Raw genomic sequence first — 23,393 nt, forward strand, 5'->3', positions numbered from 1 at the left:
CACCCACTGTCGCTCAAATACAAAGCCGCTTCTGATGGACAATCGGACTGTGTGTGTGTGTTTAAAATTTCCCTCTGTTATTTGTGTACCCCAACGAGTGTCAGTTTCTAGGGAGCTCCCATCACAAAGTCACTCAAGGTCTGAATGCTCATCTGCTTATCTTGCACCAGCACCTCCTCTTGCTCCTTTTAGAGAGACAGAGAGTAGCAGATGAAACTTGCCAAAAAAAAAGATGTCAGCAGTGTTTTCTCCTCTCAGAGCATTTATTTCCTACGTGATCCTCGTTTTAAACTTGTATCTAGCTTCCTAAACGTGTACTCCTCCAGATGACAATGAGTGACTGATGGTCCTGTGGGCTTTCATCATAAGCTGCTGCTGTTGTTTTGTCACTCATCGCCCCTTCCCTTATATGCCTGGAATTCCCAATAACGCTATTGATGGCGCAATCTTGAGAGATCAGTACCCTGCCGTCTGAGGAAGGACACTTAGGTCGCAATAATACAAGATTTTACAGCACCAAGAACTCCGTTATTGAGAGGGCAATGCTTTGATGCTGCGGTTTGTGTCTCTTTCTCTTTTATTCCTTCCCTCTACCCACCAGGGCCCAAGCAGGAGACTCTGTACGATTTTTGGAGGATGGTGTGGCAGGAAAATTGTTTCAGCATCGTCATGATCACTAAGCTGGTGGAGGTTGGCAGGGTAAGTGATGTACTCTCCTTCCTTCTCCTCCTCCTCCTCCTCCTGTTACCACCTAGTGCTTAGAAACATCCCACATTTGCCATAAGGAAACATTATGGTGTTTATTTGAAAGGTGTTTATGGGTTTGGTGAGTGTGGATCTCACAGGACGTTGGTTTTCAGTCTCCAGGCTAAACTGAGTTAACCAGCCGCTTGTTTTAGCTTCATATTTAATGTACGGTCATGACAGTGGAATCAATCTTCTCACCTAAGTCTCTGCAAAAAACTGTATTTCCCAAAATGACAATCTGTTCCTTTAACTTTCTGTACAACATTCGTTTGGTTGTAGTTGAAATTCGGGAATAATCAAAAGCAATGTTGTAAGGAAGTTTACACAAAGTCTCTTCATAATTTTTTTCCTTAACCATAAACATGTTGAAGTTTTGTAACATGGATTAGCTCCCATTTGTCTGTTATGACATTATCATCATGAAAAGTAATGGTGTATCATAGAGATCTGCTTCATGATGGCGAGTCCATAAAATGTGCTATAAAATACTTGTGGCGCATATAAACATATTCTGAGCCACATATCTACGGCCGTTGTCTTTATATAAACCGCATGACTACACAGGTTTAATGGCCGTGCTGTAGTACAGTTATTTTCCACCTCACATAAATACCTGTAGCATATGAATTCTGCTCTAAGTATTCCATCCTTTTCGGCCCTGGCAAGAGAAACATATTACCTCAGTGGAGTGGTTAAAATGACACCATTTTTCTAGCAGTAGCCCTACATCCAATTTGGTTCTCCATCCTAACAATTCAGGGAACAGTCAACAAATGAGGACTGGACTGTGTGGCTGAATCCAAATAACACCTCTATTAAATAAAAAAAATTACCTCTTTTGTGTCTGATGTTGGTGAAAAAAGATTGCTGCCCTCCTGTTCATTATGCTTCCCACCATTATGTGATTATTGTGCTTTTCTTTTCTTTGCCCTCTGAGATGAAATATCTGCAGAGGAACAGGTTGTTTTTGTTCTTCTGCAGCATTCGAGGTTGAAACCGTTGTACGTTTTCAACTTATTAAATTTCACACCCGTATTTCTCTGTTCTCGTTAAACTAACAAATGAAGTATTTGATTTTTTTTCATCCCTTAATTATAAATTATATTACTATGTGTATATATTTTTTACAATATTAAATTATGCTCTGACTATAAAGCTTAAGTTACAAATATAATGGAAAGAACATTCATACAAATCCAAAACTGACCCAAGAAAGAATGCAAGGATCATACTAAGGCTGCTTTTCATACCTTTCCACACCAGTAGCTTGGTTAATTTGCTCCGGACCAAGGGAAAAAAAATAATGCATTACTGCATAAAATTGATGGTATGATAATGTTATGTACTTATTAACTTAAACTGACATAGTCAGCAGGAACAGAGCAACCTAAAACACCTCACCAGCATTGTTCAATAGCAGAGAATGGACACGCAGCACATTTTGTGGAAGTACTTCATCCGGTCTCTTCCCTTAAATTATATAGAAATTTATGAAGTACTTTAGTCAAAGAGAAAAGTTGGAAATTTAGTTGGTCAAATTTTTAAGTTATGTTTATGCTTAACATCAGGGAATGTGGTTGAAATTGTAGAGAATTTTCTGGACATTCAGTCTACACAACTATATCAAACAGATTAATTCATATTACACCTTCAACAGTTTTGCTGATGTATTTTCCAAGAATGTCAACACCAGGTTTAACTCTGTTGCCACGCTGTTTTTGAACAGGTGAAATGCTGTAAATACTGGCCTGATGACAGCGAGATGTACGGCAACATTAAAATCACTCTGCTTAAGACAGAGACACTGGCTGAATACACAGTTCGTACCTTTGCCTTGGAGAGGGTGAGTTTATCTAAGATTTGCGTTGCACCTTGCCTTGTTTGCTTACCCTCTTACATTTGTTAATACTTGTTGTAATATTCTCAGTTTCACTACTCTTTCAGGCGGGAAAGCACCATGTGATGCTGTGTGTGCTAAATTGCACTTCTTCTGTTTTTTTTTCTGTCTCGTTCTGTTATTTATTGACGAACAGAAGACAGCCTTGTTTTCCTGTTACCTGGAAAAGTAAGAATTAAAATTAGAACGACTACATTAATAGAACGGATTAGATACTTGGCAGGACTTAGAGCTGATGGGCATGAAGTACACATGTTAAATTTAGAGGAATTAACAGCAGTAGCTATGTGAATACCCCTGCCGTCTTTCCAACATAGCTGTTAAAGTGTTGTGCCCCCAGTGGCCTCCATCCTGTCAGTCTCCCGGGGGATCTCTCTTTGGAAGGGCTCAGAGCAACACTGGATTGACAGTAGCACCAACAGAGCATTATCATCACACTGTCACAGTCGCTCTCCATGGGCACACGCTGCTGCTTATTCAAATCGGCACAAATTTGGGAGCTGGTGACAGCTTGTTTTTCATAGCTCTTTTCCTTTATTTTTTTGGATTCCTGTCTTCAACAAATCTTTGCTTTGCGTGGCTTTACTTTGTCATCTCTGTACAGAGGAAGAAATTGCTGTGTGACTGTAGCAGCCACCCAGCAGAGAGGAGAAACCTCCTAGCCCTCCCCGAGCCTCAGTAATTCCTTTCTCCATGTCTGTCACACTGCAGTTGCTACTAGCATGTGATGCCCAGAGGCCTAACTGTCCTAGAAGGCCTAACACCCCACGAAAATAATGTCTTGGTTGTCCTCACACTGAACCGAAAAATCTGCCACATCTCTCATGGAGGGGTGGGGGGGTGACTCCGAATGGATAGGAGCACGTCTTGGATTAAATAATGGCCTGTAGGCTACTATAGTTAGAATGCAAGCCTAAAAATATAGTGTTTTACATGCAATGCTAATGTGTACTGTGTTTGTGTTGACAGAGAGGATATTCAACCAAGCACGAGGTGCGTCAGTTCCACTTCACATCCTGGCCTGAGCACGGGGTGCCCTATCACGCCACTGGACTGTTGGCCTTTATACGAAGAGTGAAAGCCTCTACACCTCCTGATGCTGGCCCTGTGGTGGTCCACTGCAGGTAACGCTGTGCTTGGCAACTGCTGTAACCTGTAGTGCTATAAAACCAACCACCTGTTATTGCAGTTCATTTTTCCAGAATATGATATTGTAATAGATTTTAATAGTATTCTCTTTTGAGAGACTGTGATATGTGAAATGAAGTGATCGATAATGGCAGCTGTTAACATCTGTAGGCTACTTTTTGTTATACTTCCTAGCTAAGTTACTTGTCCTGTAAAAATAAATAAATAAATAAATAAAAGTATTAAAGCACAGACTTACAGACTCGTATTCACTCAACTGAGCGATACATGAACACGTACATGAATTCCTTACTTAGAATTCAAAATACAGCCTAAACATAATGTAACAAAAACTAACAAAGGTAATTTTCAGTAATTTCATGCCAAAATGAAACCATTTCACAGTTAATTAGATCGTAATGTAATAACACCTAGCAAAGTGGCAGTGGGAAGAGTGCAGCCTATCTTACCCCTTTGGCCACCAGCACAAGTTTTGCAATTTCCTTTGGTTACATGAGCCTCGACTTGTACGCTGTAGTGCCCTTAAAGACTCTTCCATTTTCTTTTAAATCATGTAGTGTTAATAATTTGTGCTCCTGAGCAGACACACTTTATTCTCAAAACCATAGCAACATTTTTATTAACTTGAAAAAGTGATTGTAAGACTGTGCGTGATTCCTCATGAAAGATGTCCTTTGTATTCCAGCGTGGGGGCGGGCCGCACCGGCTGCTACATCGTGCTGGACGTCATGTTGGACATGGCCGAGTGTGAAGGCGTGGTGGATATTTACAACTGTGTCAAAACCCTCTGCTCTCGACGCATCAACATGATCCAGACAGAGGTCAGGACCGCTGAGAAACCACTTCATATTCAAACTAAGTCCGATTTCTCCAATTTTTTTTTCTTGCATATATATCTTTAGGAGATTTCATGACTGGACATAATATGGTAACCTCTCTCCTCTACTGGAGAACCTTTGAAGAGGCAGGTTTTTAAACATTTGTTTTTCCCTCCTGTTGTTTGGAAATTCAAAGAGCAAGGTGGGGGGGTGGGGGGTATTATCATACTCCCCCTCTGGGACTTATGTAAAGGTCATTGCAATAGTTTTAGAGAAAAGACTCACATTGTCTCTCAGTGTGCTGTGTAGGCACGACGCTGTTCTTTAGATGTGAAAATAATTTGCATATTCACCCCTTATTATGTAAATCAAACATTGACTTAGCTGTTTATTACATTTGTAGTTATTTGCAGGGGTGCTCTAATTAAATGCACACCGCATGTGTTTGTTTACTTAGAAATATTTATTTATTCTCCCACAGCTTTGATACACTACCAGCATTATAGCACATGTTTAATTCAGATCAAGGCAGGTTATGAAAAATCTCTGCCATTCTTCACATTGTTTGATTATTTATTTACATCTACATATGTTCATAACCTGCTTCCTTCTTAACCTGCCTCCTTCATAATGTCTGTTTAGTTTTTGGCGAGCATATAGCACGCTCTCACGTGTTACCCGGCACCCACTAGCGAACATATGCACGCCCTCATGTGTGCACATACACAGCGCTTAATCATGTCGCCTGTTGTCCTTTCAGGAGCAGTATATCTTTATCCACGATGCCATTCTCGAGGCATGTCTGTGCGGAGAGACGGCCATCCTGGTGAACGAGTTTGCTGTCACCTACAAAGAGATGTTGCGAGTGGATTCCCAGAGCAATTCCTCTCAGCTGCGGGAAGAGTTCCAGGTCAGTCCTGTGCTGGACGGTGGAGCAGCAGGGCCTTGATCAATTTTTGAGAGCAGTTTCATTTTGTTGAAATATGCAGCCATTAAAATATGAAACATGAAAACTCATATTCTTAATTACACAGCCCACACTCAGTCATTTGCATTCACAATGCAGTTTGTTTAATATCATCAACATGATTTCTTCAATTACCTTAATGGAACCTACCAGTACTTCAGCTGCTACAGTTAAATTCCAGTAACACCAACAATAATACTATTACACCTACGTGTACTGTAGTGCTGCTACTAATGCTACCACAGTACTGCTAATGGTAACACAAATAAACAACACACATATTTCATCCTTGGTGTATGTGTTACTGTTACTACTACAGTGAAATTTACTTCTACCGCTAATAACAGCAATATTAATATTAATATTAATATTAATGGATGTGTTAAATCTGATGAGTGGAACATCAAGGTTAGAGGTGATACAATCACACCTAGAGGCAGCCATATTCACTGTGTACAATTTGGGGAGTATTGTAATGCACATTGTATTGGTGTTGTATATGTTCTGCTGTGTGCTGTAGTTGCTCAGTTAAGTTAAAACAGTCTGTTTGGTATTCAGACAGTTTTATAAACATCAGACGGTGACTGCATCTGCTCTGTTGTGGAAATGTCCTTCATAGCACGGATATTTTAAAATCAGCAGAGTGCAGAAAGGAATAGACTAATGGATAGAAATGGATATGCATCTGTGTGTGTGTGTGTGTGTATTTGTGCAGGGTGATGTTAGTTTCCTTTCACTTTTGATTCTGTGTGACTGTCATTGAAATCCTCTGCCTGGTTTGTAGGAATGCAGTCTTAACAACACCCCCCCCCCCCCCCCCCCCCCCGCTGCAACACTCAGCCTGCAACTGCATTATTTCAGGTTTAGCATTTCAAAGTAATACTGGAAAAGGTTCATGTTCCTCTCTTAATTTTATACAGTTTTATCCTTATATAGTTCTTAAGAATTATGATCGATGTATTGCTTTGGATTCGGGAATGATACAGTAGGTGGTGCAACACTCTTATTACAAACTGTTAGTTTTTCATAAAGGAAAATTGGAAATGCTTCTCTTTGATCTTGTAAACTTACCCGTCTGACATTGTTGAAAGCCTTTCCACCGCCCAGTGATCTCTGTGTTTGCTTTTTATTCTGTCATCCTGCAGACAGCAAACAGCCTACTGGTAGTACTGAGATCAGCAAGTCACAGATCTATTATTGATGCAGTGTATTAATGATCCAAATGTTTTTTTCAAGTTGTCTAATGTAATTACAGCTAAATGAACAGAGTTTTCATCAAAGAAAACTGGTATGCAATATTTCCTTTTGCGTTTTTTTTTTTTCAAACTTCATTACATTCTCTTTTACTATGCAGTTGGCCTAATTGATCCTTTTTTCTTTTAAATCAGTTTGTCAGCGTTAGGTTCTGAGTATTAAAGATTATTTCCATAATGTTATGTTTTTGGATTCTTGCATTTCTCTACTCTACATCTCAGTCTTTGCTTCTTATTCTTCCTCCTCCTCCTCCTCCGTAACATCTTTGACTCCTCTGCCATGTCTCACCACTCTTCACGCCTCCCATCTTTTAAACACTCTCTTCAATTTCATTTCATCTTCCATTCACTCTCACCTCACCTCTTTAACATTTCCATTTGCAGACGCTCAACTCCGTGACTCCCCACTTGGATGTGGAAGAGTGTAGCATTGCTCTGTTGCCCAGAAACCGAGAGAAGAACCGCAGCATGGATGTTCTGCCGCCTGATCGTGCCCTGGCCTTCCTGGTTACGACAGAAGGGGAGAGCAACAATTACATCAACGCCGCTCTTGCAGACAGCTTCCATCGGCAGGCCGCTTTCATTGTGACCCCTCACCCTCTGCCGGGCACCACGGCGGACTTTTGGAGACTGGTCTTCGACTACGGCTGCACAGCAGTGGTCATGCTCAACCAACTCAACCAGTCAAACTCTGCCTGGGTAAGGTCAAATGGTTCTATACTGTTTTATTGCCATTGATTTGTTGACTTTATAAGGAAAAAGACACTAAACAAAATGTTTGAGTTCACTCAGGAGTCACTGTTTGCTGTACAAGTTTTTACTTTCAGTCTGGAGGTTATCTGAACTTTACTTGAGACTTTCTTGACGTACCCTCCCCCTCACTGTTTCTGTATCTTACTGTGCTTGGGATTAGTTCCTTCTTGCCATTTTGTTGGGCTTTGATCCCTGACCACATTGATCTCAAGGCATGACTAGATAACACCCGCCCCAGTTTTTCCTTCCCTTCTTCAAGTTCCATCTCTTGAGAACAGGCCTGCATTACCCTCCAGCCACATCTTAGGGTTCTTTTTGTTGGCGTCACACTGTGTCTCATGAGCCTGTGTGGTATGGGGTATTAAATAATACTGTATATGAGGTGCTCCACTGCAAATATAACAAACTGAACAACATATTCAGCTCTATCTCTGTGCTGTCAATCTCACCTGTTGCTTTTGCCTGAGCTGGCTCTCCCACAGCAGCATGTTGGCTGCAGTCCTCCTCCTCCTCCTCCCCTACATCTCTTTTTTCATTAGCTATAGCTATCTTTGCCACAGCAGCACTGGTTGAAGCCTGGAAATATTTAAAGCAAATTAATTGGATAGCTAATAATACTGATCAGATCTGTTCAGCTTTCCCAGGTATGTTTTCTTCAGTTTCTAGGTACTTTAGTCCACACTGTCTTTGTTCCTCCTCAGGATGAACTCTTAGGAGCCTTTGAAAATGTTTTTCAATATTCATCTGGTCTGAGGGATCAAACATTCAAAGTTAGAGTTAAAGAATTAACATTAACTTTATCCATTTGATTATGGAAGTGGATAATATTAACATGGAAAACATGAAAAGATTGAGAGAGAAAGAGAGAGGGTGAGGGCAAGAATAGTTCAAGGAGCAAATCATTGCACTGCACACAGCTCTACAATTAAATGAGATTTCACCCATTTGAAATATGTGCAATAAATCAATTTATGGGAAACACAGCTTATAATAACAGCAGTAATAATGAGTGGAAGCAAGACTGAAGACTGAACTTGAAAACACACACACACACACACAAAATTGATTAAAGGTGCAATAGGTCTTTATAATGTCAAATATTTAGAATATTTTAGTTAAAAACATTCAAAAATGAACTAAGATTATTAACTAACATGTCTGTGTATTGTGTTGCAGAGGTATCTACTGATATCTACTGCTAGCCCCGGTTTGTCCCATCTTGCGAAGCCACTTTGTACCTCAATAAGGCGGTAGTGAGTCACTGTAGTGTCCAGCCTGCTCTCAGTCCAAAATGAGAGGATGAAGAAGTAGTAACTGCGAGCTGGCCATAAACCTGTGTTGCTGTCATCCTCTCTCTGCGACATCCCTTCTGTCTTTCCCTGCACTAGCTGCTCTCCTTCTCCTTCACGTACCAAAAAAAATTATTTTCTTGTTTCTTATGATAGCGTTGGTGGACACCCCAACTTTCTGGTAATATGCTGCCCCTATTTATTTGGAGTATGAATTTGACAGTTGGCCAATTTTTACACATTGCCCCTTAAAAGAATGTCATAAATAATCATTATTAAGGAGAAATTTTAAAGTACTTAAAGCCTTTGCTTTTCCATAAATTCCTATACATGAAAAAGTAAGTTAAAAAAATGGCAACAATAGATGTATTAAATAGATCTGTGGATACATGTGCAATGTTCATTTGTATATGCATGTGAAAAGTTTGTGTGTTGTATAATATGTGTGGTGGTGATGGTTTAACTGAGAGTGGTGTAGGGTTGTGAGTCTCAGATAATCAGATGCTATACTGAAGAAGGCTTTAAGAGTCAGCAATCTTAAAGTCTGTTCTAAAATGTACAGGCACGAGAAGTATAATCATAACTCTGTTGAACTCTGTTGAGCTATCCTACAATTTTCTGATTAGGACAGAAGAATGGATTATTACAATAATCAAGCATGGATGAAATGAAAGCGTGTAAAATAGTATGGGTGTCGTTAAAAGAAAGGAATGATTTCATTCTTCAGATATTTCTCCGGTGGAAGAAACAGGACATGACAAGTCTGTAGTAATAATATGGGAATCCAGACTAAGCCTTTGAGCTAATGTAAATCTCAGATTTTTAGCAGAAGATTTTTAGCACAATCTAGTAAAGAGCCAAAAGCTGGCACAACTTATAGACATGTTCAGCCAATAATTCAGATCTCCGTTTTGTTGGAGTTAAGCTGAACGAGCTTGGCAGACATCCAGCCCTTAATGGCAGATAAACAGTCGTGCAGAAATGACAATATTGCTGAATTATTCAATAATGTTGGGACAACTGGGTATTGTTGGTGTAGTAATGGAAAGAAATAACAAGTGTTATCGTGTCTAAAAAGGTAGCCTGAGGAAAACATGGAAAGAAAAAACCAGGACACAGGACCAGGACCCCGTTTGGTGTCCCACAAACCAACACCAAACGGGGGTCCTGGGTCCTGAAGAAAATTTGTGGTCAACAAGTCGACAAATAAAAGCAATCATGGAAGACCCTGGAGATGCCCTAAACTCTGAATAAGAATATGTTTATATATTATACCTATATATCCATTGTGTCAAGGGCTGCTGTGATCAGTATTACTAGAACAGAGCATTAGCTAACATGAGCCTTCATGACAATATCATCTTACATAAGCAAAGTACTTATATATAATCTCAAATGATCTTGTTTTCACACCTGTGTAATTAATATGTGCAAAATGAACTAGTGAATCACAGAATCCCCTTGTAAAAAGCCAAAGACACTGAAGATAGTATCTCACACAGAATCCAGATTTGGATTTTTAGGCATAAATGCAACATTTACAAGCTTTGTGGTGTCACGCGTAAAATATTAACCATGTGAAATATGTGCTACATTGAATTGCAGCCTTGGAAATGAAGTACTTTAAATTATTAATCTTTTTTCTTTTGTCCAAGGTCTACCTTAGATTCTTGTAAAAATCAGCCCTTAAAACTTTTTCTGTGTTTCTTGGGACAATGCTGCTCTGGTGTAGATATACTTATGTATTGCCTATAACTAGCAGCAGTGGCACTACTGGTTCTCAAGGGTCCATTACGTAGTCTTTAAAGTTGTAAAAAGATAGGTTGTTATTGCGTTAGTGTGACCAGCATCTAGAAGATGAAGAAACTGTAGGTCATTAGTAGTGAAGAGACCAGAGCAGAGCTGGATTTAATCCCTGCAGTTCATTGCATGTTAAGCCTAAATAGAAACAGAACCAATCTAGCGTTGTTCAGACAATCCCCAACACCCTGTGCAGTCCAGTAATAAATAAAAAGACAAAGAAAAAAAAGAAAGAAACAAAATCTTTGGTACCCCAGTTCAATCCCACTTTTCAACCACCCACTTTAAATATTTCTCATCTCGTCTCTGCCAGTGCAATTCAGCCCTTTTGGGTCTCGCCTGAAAATTGAGTTATTGCCACTTTAAGTTGTTCTTTGCAAGATCTTGTTATGAACTCTGTTACACAGTTCATTCCTAGCAACAGAGTTGTCTGTCTACCTCTTGTTGCAATCTCTCAAAGCACATAATGTCTCTTCTTCCCCATGCTTCTGCTCTCTCCTTATTAACGTGAAGCCGTGACATCTCCTGGTCTATGTAGGCACACGCTGACACCAGTTTTATCATTGCTGTTATTATGCTTGTGTGTCTGTGTGTTAACCTCAACTATTACTCTCTTCCTTTTATTAACATTACATGCAGAGACCCCCCCACTGCTTAGACACACACACATAGCCCAACACACACATTTACTTGCTTAATTTCATCATTCGATCTTCTTAAAGATTGAATCTTTGATGATCTAAAGTTTTAAGAGCAAAGGCAATTTTTTGGCCACAACTACTGAAGAACGCAAGCACTGTATGCGCCATATTTCATCACTGACAAAACGATCTCCCTTTTATCTGCAGCCGTGTGTTCAGTACTGGCCGGAGCCTGGTTTACAGCAGTACGGGCCCATGGAAGTGGAGTTTCTGTCCATGTCAGCAGACGAGGATGTCGTCACTCGCCTGTTTCGGGTCAAGAACGTAACAAGGGTGAGTCATTACAGTGCCACAAAAGCCTGCCCTGGACATGTTGTTCCACTCTGTGGTATTTCACAAATGATAACTTGAACCTCATTATAAATGCATTAGCTGTGGTCCTCACTGGTAATTCAGATGTGACATTTTGCCTACAGAACATTTAGAGCTACCCCCTGTAATGTGCATCTAAAGAGCTGACACAGGTCCTCAAAGTCAAAGTAATACCAGCTTGGCTGTAAAAATACTCTGTTCCTGAGACCTTCAGATGATGAGTTGAATTTCGATAGGACTTCTTGGATGTGCTCTTCACTTGATTCTGGACCTGTGCCTCTGCATCGTTAGCTGTCTGTATTGCTTTCTTATGCATACACATTGGCACTTCTCTAGTGTATGCCTTGTGGGACACAGGACGTTTTCAAATAAATACACTCTAAAATAAATACTGTTAAAAAAAAAAAAAAAAAAAAAAACTCTAAAATATAGGCTGGAGATTTGTACAGAAGACAATGGCAGATCAGTAAAAAATGTATTCATAGACTGTATTATGCATACTACAAAGGGCATTGTTTTGATATTCAGCAGTCCAGAAAATTGAAACAGAGCCACCAGTGTTTTCATAAGACTTCCCCATAAAAGCGTTACATATTATGAGGACTTTTTTCTATGACAAAACATGCAAGAAGAAGCCCATTGACATGCATGCAATAAAGGTCAGTCTCTCCCTTTTTCAATTTCTTCTTGTCATTACCTAGATAGGCGTCTTCCCTCTCTAAGGTGCCTGTTAGCATACTAAAGAGGGGATTTTCATCATCATAATGCATGTCATATTTTCAGTTGTAGGATACTCTTTCCAGGTGGCAAAGCAGACTTTCTTTTGATGTGTTCATAAAGCATGTCACACTTTAAAAAAGTAGAGAATTAGGCAGAACTCATGGAATAGACTACAAAAAAAAGCAGCTGACTGTTCTGTCATGGTAGAGAGAGCAGAGGGGGACATTAGAATGGTCTTTCCTCTGCTGAAAAAGACTATGTATATATATAGCATATATTTTGTCTCTGAGTGTGTGCATATATATGAATCAGTGATTTCGACTTCACACACATCAGACATTTTGTTGATCGTGAGTGTGTATGTGTGCGTGTGCAGGTATGGTTTTATGCCCAGGAATTTGCATAAGCACACACATGCATTCTGCTCAGGATCACTGTCAACCAATTACTGAACAAATCTGTATGCAAGGCGTTTATTACAAGGCAGCGCGACAGGCAGTGCCCAGAACTTCCTTTCTTGATTGGCATCCTCACCTCCTCTGTCGACTACCCTTGTCATTCCCCTTTCTACCTATAGCACCTTTTTTTTCTGCTCAGTGCACACCACTGTCAAGGAGAGGGCAACTTAACACAGCATGGGAGGAATCAAATCACTCAGAAATAACACACACCTCTTCTTCTCTGTGCCCATCTCTCAGTGTATAAGTGTGTCTTTTTCCTATGCGTGACAATGATATACAAGGGTAGGGAGTAAAAGTCAACAGAAGTGCATTGTAAGCATATGTGCGTGTGGCTAGGAAAGCAGTACAAAAATAAAGTACATTGTGTAAATCCCACCTCCGCTGAGGCAATTCCTTCATACATCGTTGGTGTCTTTGCCAGCTCAATTTGCATGACTTACAGTTCTCCACTGGTCCTTAAGTATTAGGTGAGATTCTACAGGACAAGGTTATGAACACACAGGGAGCTCTCTCACACACAGCTCAGGCCCCACTTACACCTGCAGACCCATATATCTCAAAGTCAGTCTGCTGAGTGAGCACAGCTGAGAGTGCCAGCGCACAGCCTGGGGAACACTCAAACACTGGTGTTAACTGGCACACACACAAATACTGAGACAAACACAAAAAGCGTAATACTACACAGACACATTAGAGCACTTGCATGTACTCCCACACTGTACAGTAGACACAGATTCCATGTGTTTAATGTTTCCTGTTGCATCTGAAGCTCCAAGAGGGCCAGCTGGTGGTGTGTCAGTTCCAGTTCCTGCGCTGGTCGGCGTATCGTGATGTTCCTGACTCCAAGAAGGCTTTCCTCAACCTGCTGGCTCAAGTGCACAAGTGGCAAAGAGAGTGTGGAGAAGGACGCACTGCTGTCCACTGCCTGTGAGTAATCTCTTAGCAATGTGCATCATGTTCCGGAAACTAAAATACAAAGCGGATATAAATTCAGTCTCTCTCTCTGAAAAGGTCTCAGACTGTGAAATAGTGCTATTGAAGACTGACATTTAAAATTGCGCTCAAAGCCCAAAGAGTATTCGCAGAGGGGGGCATCACAAAAATGTCTGTTAAAACATCGTAAATCATGACCACATCTGTTGATGAGAGACAAAGTCTGTGTCATGCCTTGTCTCTGTGGTGTTTTGTGTGGTTTGGTGCAATGAGAATGCAGTGCAAAGTATTTTTACATGACAGTCCTTTGTAATGTAGAGAATCAAATTGTGGTGTAGGGCAGTGTGTGGTGTTGTGTGCTCCTCAGTTGTAAGCCCCTGGAGCGCATACCCGCTGATGAATATGAATGGGCTGTCCAGCTCATTGCCAACCCGTCACACGTTCATCCCCACCGCCCCCATCCAAAAGCACATCAGTCAGCGCTGTCACACAGTGTTACCCACGACAACCAGGAAAGAGATTATGGAGATCAAATCAATTATGGCTTAATACAGAATGCGATGGTTCTCACTACAGTAAATCCAGCACTGCCAAAGCACTGACGACGATTGATTACCTTAATATTGCTTGTATACGCTGCAGAGGCTTCCATGCCCACCTTTGCTGCGTTTGTCTCAGGAGAGAGGAAGTGGATTGTCCTCCAGTAGTTTATTGATATTGCCTTTCATTTATGATGACCAGGACAATATTTCTGAGGAAATGTCACTGTGCTGTTATTTCTCAATTTTGTCTTCCTCACAGCTTTTCTTGTGTCGCTATTTTTGTATCAAGATGTTGTGTACAAAAACAGGGTTATCAGATTACACACATTTTCTACCCTGTTTATACTTCATTATAGTCTTCCAGAACGCACTTAACCAAATTAGAGGGCCTAGTCCCACTGGAGAGATACATTTGTGCATATAGTTCTATTGTATATACTGTACATATACGGTACATGCTCTGCTGAATCTTCAGCGGTATAGGATTTCAGCCAATGAAAACTGGATCTGGGTTACATCACACTGAAAGTCAAGGTCCAAACACAAACGGCATGTAACAGAAGGCCGCTGGCGTGCCTGTGGACTTTGGATAACTTGTTATGGAATTTGTACACTTTGCAATAACCTTTGTTTTAAATGTGCTATATTATTACGCTGTATTTGGTGCAGCAGTCTTTGAGCTAAATGCTAACATCAGCATGCTAACATGCTCACTACGAAATTGCTAACATGTTAAGCATTTATAATGTTTACTGTTCACTATCTTAGTGTAGCATGTTGGCATGTATTTGCTAATAACACAAAGTTCATTTGCAGCTGATGGGAATGTCATAAATGTTAAAGGTATAGAAAAACTATAGAGCAAATACAAATTGTGGTGTAATGGCATAATGATGGTGCTAGCATGGCTGAAAACTGACTTCTTGGATTCTTGTTTCTTTTCCATCTAAATTAATAGCTTTGTAAACAAATGCTATTCTGCTCTGACATTGTGGTATATATTCTGGCATAGGTGCAATACATTGTAAACATGGGTGAAAAGCTGCTTTTCTAGTCGAGAAACATGCACACAGTGACTGTAAAAGAACCACGGTACTCTGGGAAAAAATTGGCATCTAACGCCCAAGATGAGACAGCACAGCAAGTTACATGGAACAGCAGCATCCCTGATGTTGTTGTTACCCAAAAAGAAAAAAAAAAATTAAAAACAATTCCTCTTTGTAGTCAAACCTGCCACTTCCAAATGATGTTTGGGATTAGGTTCATCACTTCTTAGACTGTCGTGACTGGCAGGCACACTGTTCTTAACAACATCCCATGTCGATGCATCGTAATCCCGTGCCGGTGTGTATGCCTGTCCATCAGTGTGACTGCAATCGTTCAGACTTGTTCCATGTTGAAAGTGATACAGAAATGTTACTAGATGGAACATGGTAACACTGTCATTGACGTTTACAGAAAAGTGACTAGGGTGTTTATTCATCACATGAGACCAAAACACTAAACTGCTCTTAGATTAACTGAATGGGAAGCATGTTAGTCTGACATGTTAAGCATGCTAACATATGCTAATTAGCAGTAAATATAAAGTAACTTAATGTTATTAGTTTTGCAGGCATTTGGTCATAAATGAAAGCATTGGAAAAATGAAAATTTAGATGTCACTTGATAAAAACTTTTGAGTGTTTAAAACCAACATTGCTATCCCTAGAGCCATGCCTCTAGAATGCAACATTAAAGGATATAAACAAATCCCAAATGAAAAGAAAAAGAGGCATCTGCCTGAGATGTTTTCTTAAACGACACATCTTCCCTGGTGTAGTAACGGTGGTGGTCGCAGTGGGACCTTCTGTGCCTGCAACATTCTCCTCGAGATGATACAGTACCAGAATATGGTGGACATCTTCTATGCTGTCAAAACTCTACGCAACTGCAAACCCAATATGGTGGAGTCCCTGGTAAGAGATTCTTTAAATAAATAAAACATGATGTTTTGAAGTGGCAAGAATATTTCTGTAATCATCCTCATGTTATTCACTGGTTAATTGATGAATATTATATTTTTCCTCAGGATCAGTATCGATTCTGCTATGACCTTGTCCTGGAGTACTTGGACTGCTTTGAAGGGAGATAGCAACTAAATGTTTACCACAGCACCAGTATCCCATGCGCTGGAGATTCAGTTTGAGGCCACACAGTGACCCCCTCTACTTTAATGTTTGGACCTGTGGACTTTGGCATTGAAGGAACTGCAGAGGAAGGAGAGGAAAAAAAAAAAGCCTGGTCAAGGTTCTAACTTTTAACCTTTAATGTACAGCTGTGATTTCCTCCTTGTTGGTGATGTTTATCTCTTTTGATATTTTTTGTGCTTTTCTTGGTCCTCTTTGCCTCTTGGACTAAATCTCCTTTTTTGTGCTGAGGGTTTCTGTAGCAGCAAAACAATATTCTGAGCTACAAAATGGACCTGTCTATTCTGAAGAAGGGTCACCTTGGCTGTGTTTCATCGTTTTCATTCAAACAGCGAGGGGGCTGGATGTAATTCCAGAGTTACAGCAGCATTATCTAAACGTGGAAGCAATTTCTCCTCTCTTAAGAGCTACATACAACAGCAGTCCACTGTAGTTGTGGCATGACTTATCTACCATACCATAAACTGCCTTATTCTCTGATGATAGGACAGATTTATTCACATCACCGAATAAATCTAAAAGGTCGCCATACTGGTGTACAAACAGCAGCAAGAAATTTTAACAAGAGACCTAAAGCATTAGGATAGACCAGCCCAGTCCTCAACAGTATTGATGCAGAAACTGTACAGTAGTGCAATGTGTTGTATTTTGCCATAATGTTTGTGCTGGATTACCATGTGTGCTATAGGTGGACATTTCCAGGGACCACAGCACTGGGCCTGGCGCCACCACGGGAGATTCCTGTCTCATTGCTGTCACAGTGCCAATCCCACTGACTGACTTGAATCCCCTCTTTACTTTGTTCTACTGCTTCATCTCGATATATGCCTACAAACACACAGTATGTACTGCATCAGCTGATGTTCTCGCTCCAAAATGATTGTTTGTATTTTATACCCAGCAGGAAAGAAAAAAGGAGCAGGGGAAACTGTACCGACATGCCATAGTAGTGGTGGTGGTGTTGGTGTGAAAAATGATGTTTCATTAATGCTGTGGTGAAGTGTCTAAACCAGTGCTGCGTTACAGGTTCGAGCCTGTAACTCTTTTACTCCTTTGTTGTCTGAGGCATTTGGTTGTACTGTAAACTGTCGAAGAAAGCTAAGCCAGTTTGAATTTTATCATAACCCTTTCAGTTAAGGGTTTCATTTTGACAGTTTTGACATGAACATTAGTTGTTGTTCCTAGTGGTGTAAAATAAATAAATATAAAAAATACAAAAAGGGGCATTAAGATTGTGTAGAGGTTAAAATATCCTATTTTGCATCACCAGTTAAGATACTGGTGTTTTCACATTGGTGGTCTTTTTTTTTTTTTTATTATCTCAAAATAAAAATGGTATTATAAAAAGGAAGAATAGAAAGAAACAGTTGCACACAGACCCTGCTGCTTAGTTATCACAGAACTGATGGACAAACAAAACCCACTAACCCACTATTTTTTACCTGCTGGCTGATGCCTGGAGACCACTGAAACTGTTAATACCTGAATCAATGAAACACCCTCTGAAAAGATCTCAACACACAGAAAGGAAGCAATTTTTCTTTAGCGTTTTACATTTTTGAAGAAGATTTTAAAGAAAATATTTATTCTACACTCCATTATTACCCTTTAAAATATGTTATGCTCCACCATATCTCCTGAAACTTCTTAAAGTACAGGTTTTCACAGAGAGCGGTAAAGGTATCACTTCAGGACCTGCCCTAATAAACATGGAGAGACACCTTGAAGGACACAGAAGCTGAGAAATGGCAGCTAGTCGAACTCTGCTACTAGTTTGCAGCTCACACTCTGGTTTAGGTGGGAGCGCCAGAATATGTGAGGAATCTAACCGTATGCCAACATTACCAGGCTCCCACAGCTTCACTGATAGGGCAGCTTGTTTTTGATGAGGTTGAAGAATGAGGTAGCAACAGTGTAGTAAGTGATCTGACAAAAGATCACTGGAGGAAGTGCCTGGACAGTTTTTCTCGAGGGTGGAAGGAATGTGTACATACAGATGTATATTATGTTATGTGAATATTATATGAATAATATACTATATGTTTGCCCAGAGTAAAAACGTACAGTAAGTAACCACTACATAACCATGAAGCTGAATGTGCTGTAAATGACCATTTTGTGAGTTATTGCCAGAACTTTTAACACCCGAGTATGAACTGAGTCTCCCTGAGTGCTCTGAGTAAAACAGGTCTGTTAAAGCATGTATGAACCCATTGTCTGCTTTGCATTTCATTTAGTTCATTTCAGAATATCCCGATCCACATAATTTATTTCAGCCGTTGTGTTGTCCAGCAGCTACGACAACTGTGTGAGTGCATTGTACTTTTACCATTCCAAAGCTTTTTATTATGACTGCTCTCTAACTGGTGTCGACTGCCCGGAGAGTACCGTTGATTTCACTTGCGTGTTTCTGTATGTACCAATGGTACATGACTACTGTGTTTTTAACCATTGTATTTGTGGGGGCAAGGTGTGTATTTAATGAGAGAGGCATAGAAGACAGATGTATTTTGGGGTCAGGAAGGGGTTTGTTCTGAAGAATGGCAACGATCACCAATAAAAGAACAGGGGGGAAAAAAAAGATGTTGTCAAATTATCATTGGATGTTCTGTCAAAAATCCATACACAGCAAAAAAATTCTGTGTGGTTTTGTGATTGGTTTGTCAGCAGAAGCAGAGAACTGACAACTGGACGTGGACTTCCTGTCTCTAAGCCTCCGATCCTCCTGCGGTTTCTCATACGGATGTGATCTTTTAGCAGTTCTCTTTGCCTTGAACCACATCAACCATTTGATCTCTCCTCTCTTTTTAATCTCTAACCTCATTTCTTTCCCTTTCCGCTTTTCATCATACCTCTCACCCACCTCTTTCTGTCCTCCTCCCCCACCCGCGACTCCTCTTCCTTTACTTTCATTTCTCACTCTCATCCTTCTCCATCTCTTTCGCTTGGCTGCTCTGCCCAGAGTAAGGTGACTCCAGACCACAGACTTCCTCTCTCACCCATGGCTATGTTGAATAATGCAGCAGTCCTGCAAACTGATCCAGTGGTTAGCAGAGGGACAAGCCAGATTAATTAGAGGACAAGCCCCCTACTGTTGGGTTGAGGACAATGTATGCCAAATGGATTCCCCTTTAGATTGTTAGGAGATTGATTAAGCTTCAAAAACTGTCAGATATGGTAAAATAGTGTGTAGGTAAATGCAAACGCTCTTTAGATGAGATTTTTTATTTGTCATGCCAGTTAGAAGGAGCAAGAATGCATTATAGATTTAATGTGACATAGATAAAGAGCTTTTTGATAGAGGTAGGTCATTAACACTACCCCATTTAATATTTGCAAGATTTTCTCAATTTCCCTTTTCACCTGCAGAAAGCTATTACAACATGAAATCCTTAGCGATGGGCTCCATCATCCTTTACTACTCATATCTGACCCATGGTTTAAATTAGCAGGTAATTGGAATCTTATCATTTAATTCTGATGGTGTAATGACTCCCATGTGCAAGGTAACTTATCACTACGCTGAGATCCAACTGGGTTTTTTCCTTTTCTCTCTCTGGGCTTCCTGTCTTATGTTCCTCCACTGACAGGTTTGATGGATGCTGGCCTCTCCCATGGTCTCTCACCAGATACACTCTCATGTGGGGTTTCTGTAAAACAGCAGTGAGGTCTGTTGCACTGTCATCTGATTGGAAAGAGGGAGAGATATAGCTTAAACCAAAAACAGCTTTATCTTGTCTGATCGTTTATCAGAAAAAAATAGCTAAATTTAATTATTATATAATATTATTAATATTCTATAATTACATTTAGGTCGTTTTTTTCTTATCTTTTGCTTATTATTACATTTTTTTTTTATCCAAAAGTACTTTTGGATGATTATTTCAACTACTCAACCATTGCTTTTAACTAACTATTTAACCAATTTATCCAATTTCATGTTTCTAATTCAACCATTTCCCATTAGTTTTAGCTGTTTCAACAATTTATCCATTTAACTTTTTTTCCATTACATTAAGCAAATGTTTTACCCATTAGGCTACATTTAGCCTTTTCCACTAATTATGTATTACTTTTTGCTCTTTTGATAATCATCCATCACTTTTGCTATTTCACCTGTTTATCCATTAGGCCGTTTTGTGAATTATCCATTATCAAATTATTTCAAATGTCGTAGCCTGTCTTAGCTAACCATTTAAACCATGTAGCCTATCCATTACTTTAAGCTAACTCTTTCAACTTTTTGCTAGTTTATTAACTTTCATGCACACTTTTAAGGTAACAGAGTTAAGCTGGTGGAAGGTGTCTATTTGGATGGTTAATTTAATGCACAATCTTTCCGTGTATCCCCTGGCATCAAGCACTCCCTGGGGGTACTCTTGGTTCGGAATCACTGCTTTAAAAAATGTGCTCGCTAGTTGCCAAATACCTATAGAGACATGATACAGGCTGTAAAGCTCCTGAAGGTTTTATCATTGGCAGAATATTATGCTTCAAAGCAAAGCGGTGTATCTTACTAAATGTTAAATGTTTCTTCTTTCATGCCAAATGCTTTGCTAATAGATGCAGATAAAATCCAATATTCTCTGGGAGAATATTGTCACAAAAGCTTTTGCGGATGACCTTGCCCAAGCCTCAGTCAATAAATAGAAAGAGAAGATGCATATCCTTTAACATAGCATGGAAATATTGTTAGAGGCTTTTAGAGACAAAAAGAAATATCTGGATCTATGTAGTCTATGATTTCTTAAAAGCAATACAGATTTGTAAACAAATTCTTCTCTGTGCACGTTTCCTATAAAACGCACAAGGTGAAATGTGAACGCACACACACTCAGACACACACACACATACACATTATCTTGTCTTACCATCCTGCTGGTACTCAACTTCTGCCGGATAGTGCTGCAGACAAGACAGGTGGCTCCAGCTTTGTGCTCAGCAGAGCGAGGACAGAGAGGAGCTGGCCAGATGGCTCTGTCCACCATGTTTTTTTCACTGGTTCCATTGCCACCGTTGATCTGACTGCAGCCCTTATCTCAGCAGTGTGCTCTCAGTTCAGTGAAAGTCATGGTTCACATGAATGTGGGGAAGAGAGGGAGCTCCTGATGGTTCCGGCCTGGATCACTCAGGCAAACAAGAAGCTGGAGACCAGATAACCAGAATCATAGGACACATGAGTGACTCAGCTGTCCCTTTCCTCTTTATCAGACTCACCTTTTGCTGTTAACAAACCCCCCCACAGTAGTTTTATTCCACCATCGACACCAGCCACCTTTAACCTGGAATGCTCTGACCTGTATCATTTTGTGGTCTTGAATTCAACAGCTGAATTAAGCTAGTGGATGGAAACAAGATGGTTGGCATGAAATGGCCACTGTAAAATAAAATAAAACAAGGCAGAGAGGGGTTGTGAAATACAGGAAAAGAAAAGAATAAAGTTTGAGAAGTTGTAGTGCAGAACATTTCAAGGTTTTACACAGAAAATCCCTCTCTGCCACCCCTCTCTTGATAACAATACAATCTCATGTGAAGCAGAGGCTGAAGTTATTTAGCTCCAAGGATAATCTCTCGTTGTTAGTACACATATAGAGATGTTGAGCCTTGAGGGTTCTGGGGAGAAGCTTGTAAATGATCTTATGTCAACATGAGCCATTTCTAGGTTGTGGCAATAAAGCATCTCCAACATGCCATAAGTTTGAGAGATGGGCTTATCAAAAGGTCAGCCCTTTGAGGGACTGGCTTAGCAACTGGATTTATCCTTCAGTTTATTTAGAGCAGAAAAATGGGGCCACAAACAACGACTAACATCAGTCATACTTCATTGTGATCCTTGACAAAATTTGATCTGACAAGAGCAGAGTTGTTGTTGTTTTTTTTTTTTTTTTTTAAATTTCTTTTAAGGTTAGTGAATAACCCCTGGAAATATACTGCTAGTCAAGTGTAACATTTTCCTTTTAAAAATAATCAATTTGTCAAAATTATCCAGGTGCGTAACAGCTACCGCAGGTAGAATTCAACCAGTGTCTATAGAAACTGAAAATAAACTAAACTCTAAGCCTTTCTTTTTAGCCTGTGGATAATTATATGTCCACAGTTGAGTCTGCTTGGAGTTGATTTCTAACTTCATATTTGTGGTGACTGATTACACATGTTGCTTTTTTATGATTTAAAAAAAAAAAAAAAACATTCATTCACTCTGGTTAAAATGAAACCTGCTATCAACTCTCAAGGCACTTATAAACAACAAAGCAAAGGCTTTCAGTCTGCTCCTTACAGTATGTATTTTCATGTTTGTTTTCAAGGTTCTTACTCTCAGCCTCTGTTTGCCCTTGTTCTCTCCCATAACCCACCTCTCACATGCGCCCTCCCTCTTGTCTTTATCTCCCTCATTCCCTCTGTCTTTTTTCACTTTTCTCCTCCAGCAGTTGTTGAAATAGATGCAGCCACGAGAGGACAGTTCTGCAACTGATAGCAGTACATTAACCTCGAGGAGAACAACAGTCGTCCTCTTCTCCCTCATCTCTCTTCCACACCAGACACCCCTGAGTGCAGGATTCTGTAACCCCAGTCCTCCTCATGACATCCCTGGAGCCCTACCATCCTTTGGTTCATGCAGCCCCGTAGCTGCAACCTATCTTCCTTCTGCCATGGCTGAGTAATGCCGTGCTAGTGGAGAAGACAGTTGTCTGCATCCTCAATGAAAATATGGCTCACAACACTACTCCTTCTCAACACTCTGCCTTTCACACCTGCTGCATGTAGTGTCATCTTCACTGTCCTCATTTCAGTTAGCACCTCAGCCTGTGGAGAGCCAACCTGCAATCCCTCTCATCCCTCTGTAAATTGTAAATTTGCATTT

The 23,393-nt window shown here is 40.1% G+C and overlaps 1 protein-coding gene across 2 annotated transcripts in view; it reads left to right on the forward strand.

The window, feature by feature from the left end:
• The window catches only part of ptprub (protein tyrosine phosphatase receptor type Ub), a 156,418-nt gene extending 137,320 nt beyond the window's left edge, over positions 1-19,098 (forward strand). For both annotated transcript variants that reach the window (XM_041043968.1, XM_041043969.1), the window contains 10 exons: positions 602-699; positions 2,474-2,590; positions 3,614-3,768; positions 4,479-4,614; positions 5,372-5,521; positions 7,216-7,530; positions 11,522-11,647; positions 13,637-13,794; positions 16,165-16,300; positions 16,414-19,098. In XM_041043968.1, coding sequence (XP_040899902.1) covers positions 602-699; positions 2,474-2,590; positions 3,614-3,768; positions 4,479-4,614; positions 5,372-5,521; positions 7,216-7,530; positions 11,522-11,647; positions 13,637-13,794; positions 16,165-16,300; positions 16,414-16,476 — 1,454 coding nt within the window. In that variant the 3' untranslated portion in view covers positions 16,477-19,098. The remainder of the gene's footprint in view (positions 1-601; positions 700-2,473; positions 2,591-3,613; positions 3,769-4,478; positions 4,615-5,371; positions 5,522-7,215; positions 7,531-11,521; positions 11,648-13,636; positions 13,795-16,164; positions 16,301-16,413) is intronic.
• The last annotated feature ends 4,295 nt before the right edge of the window (positions 19,099-23,393 follow it).

Source organism: Toxotes jaculatrix, chromosome 8 (genome assembly GCF_017976425.1).
Source record: "Toxotes jaculatrix isolate fToxJac2 chromosome 8, fToxJac2.pri, whole genome shotgun sequence".
In the NCBI taxonomy this organism is placed as follows: domain Eukaryota; kingdom Metazoa; phylum Chordata; class Actinopteri; family Toxotidae; genus Toxotes; species Toxotes jaculatrix.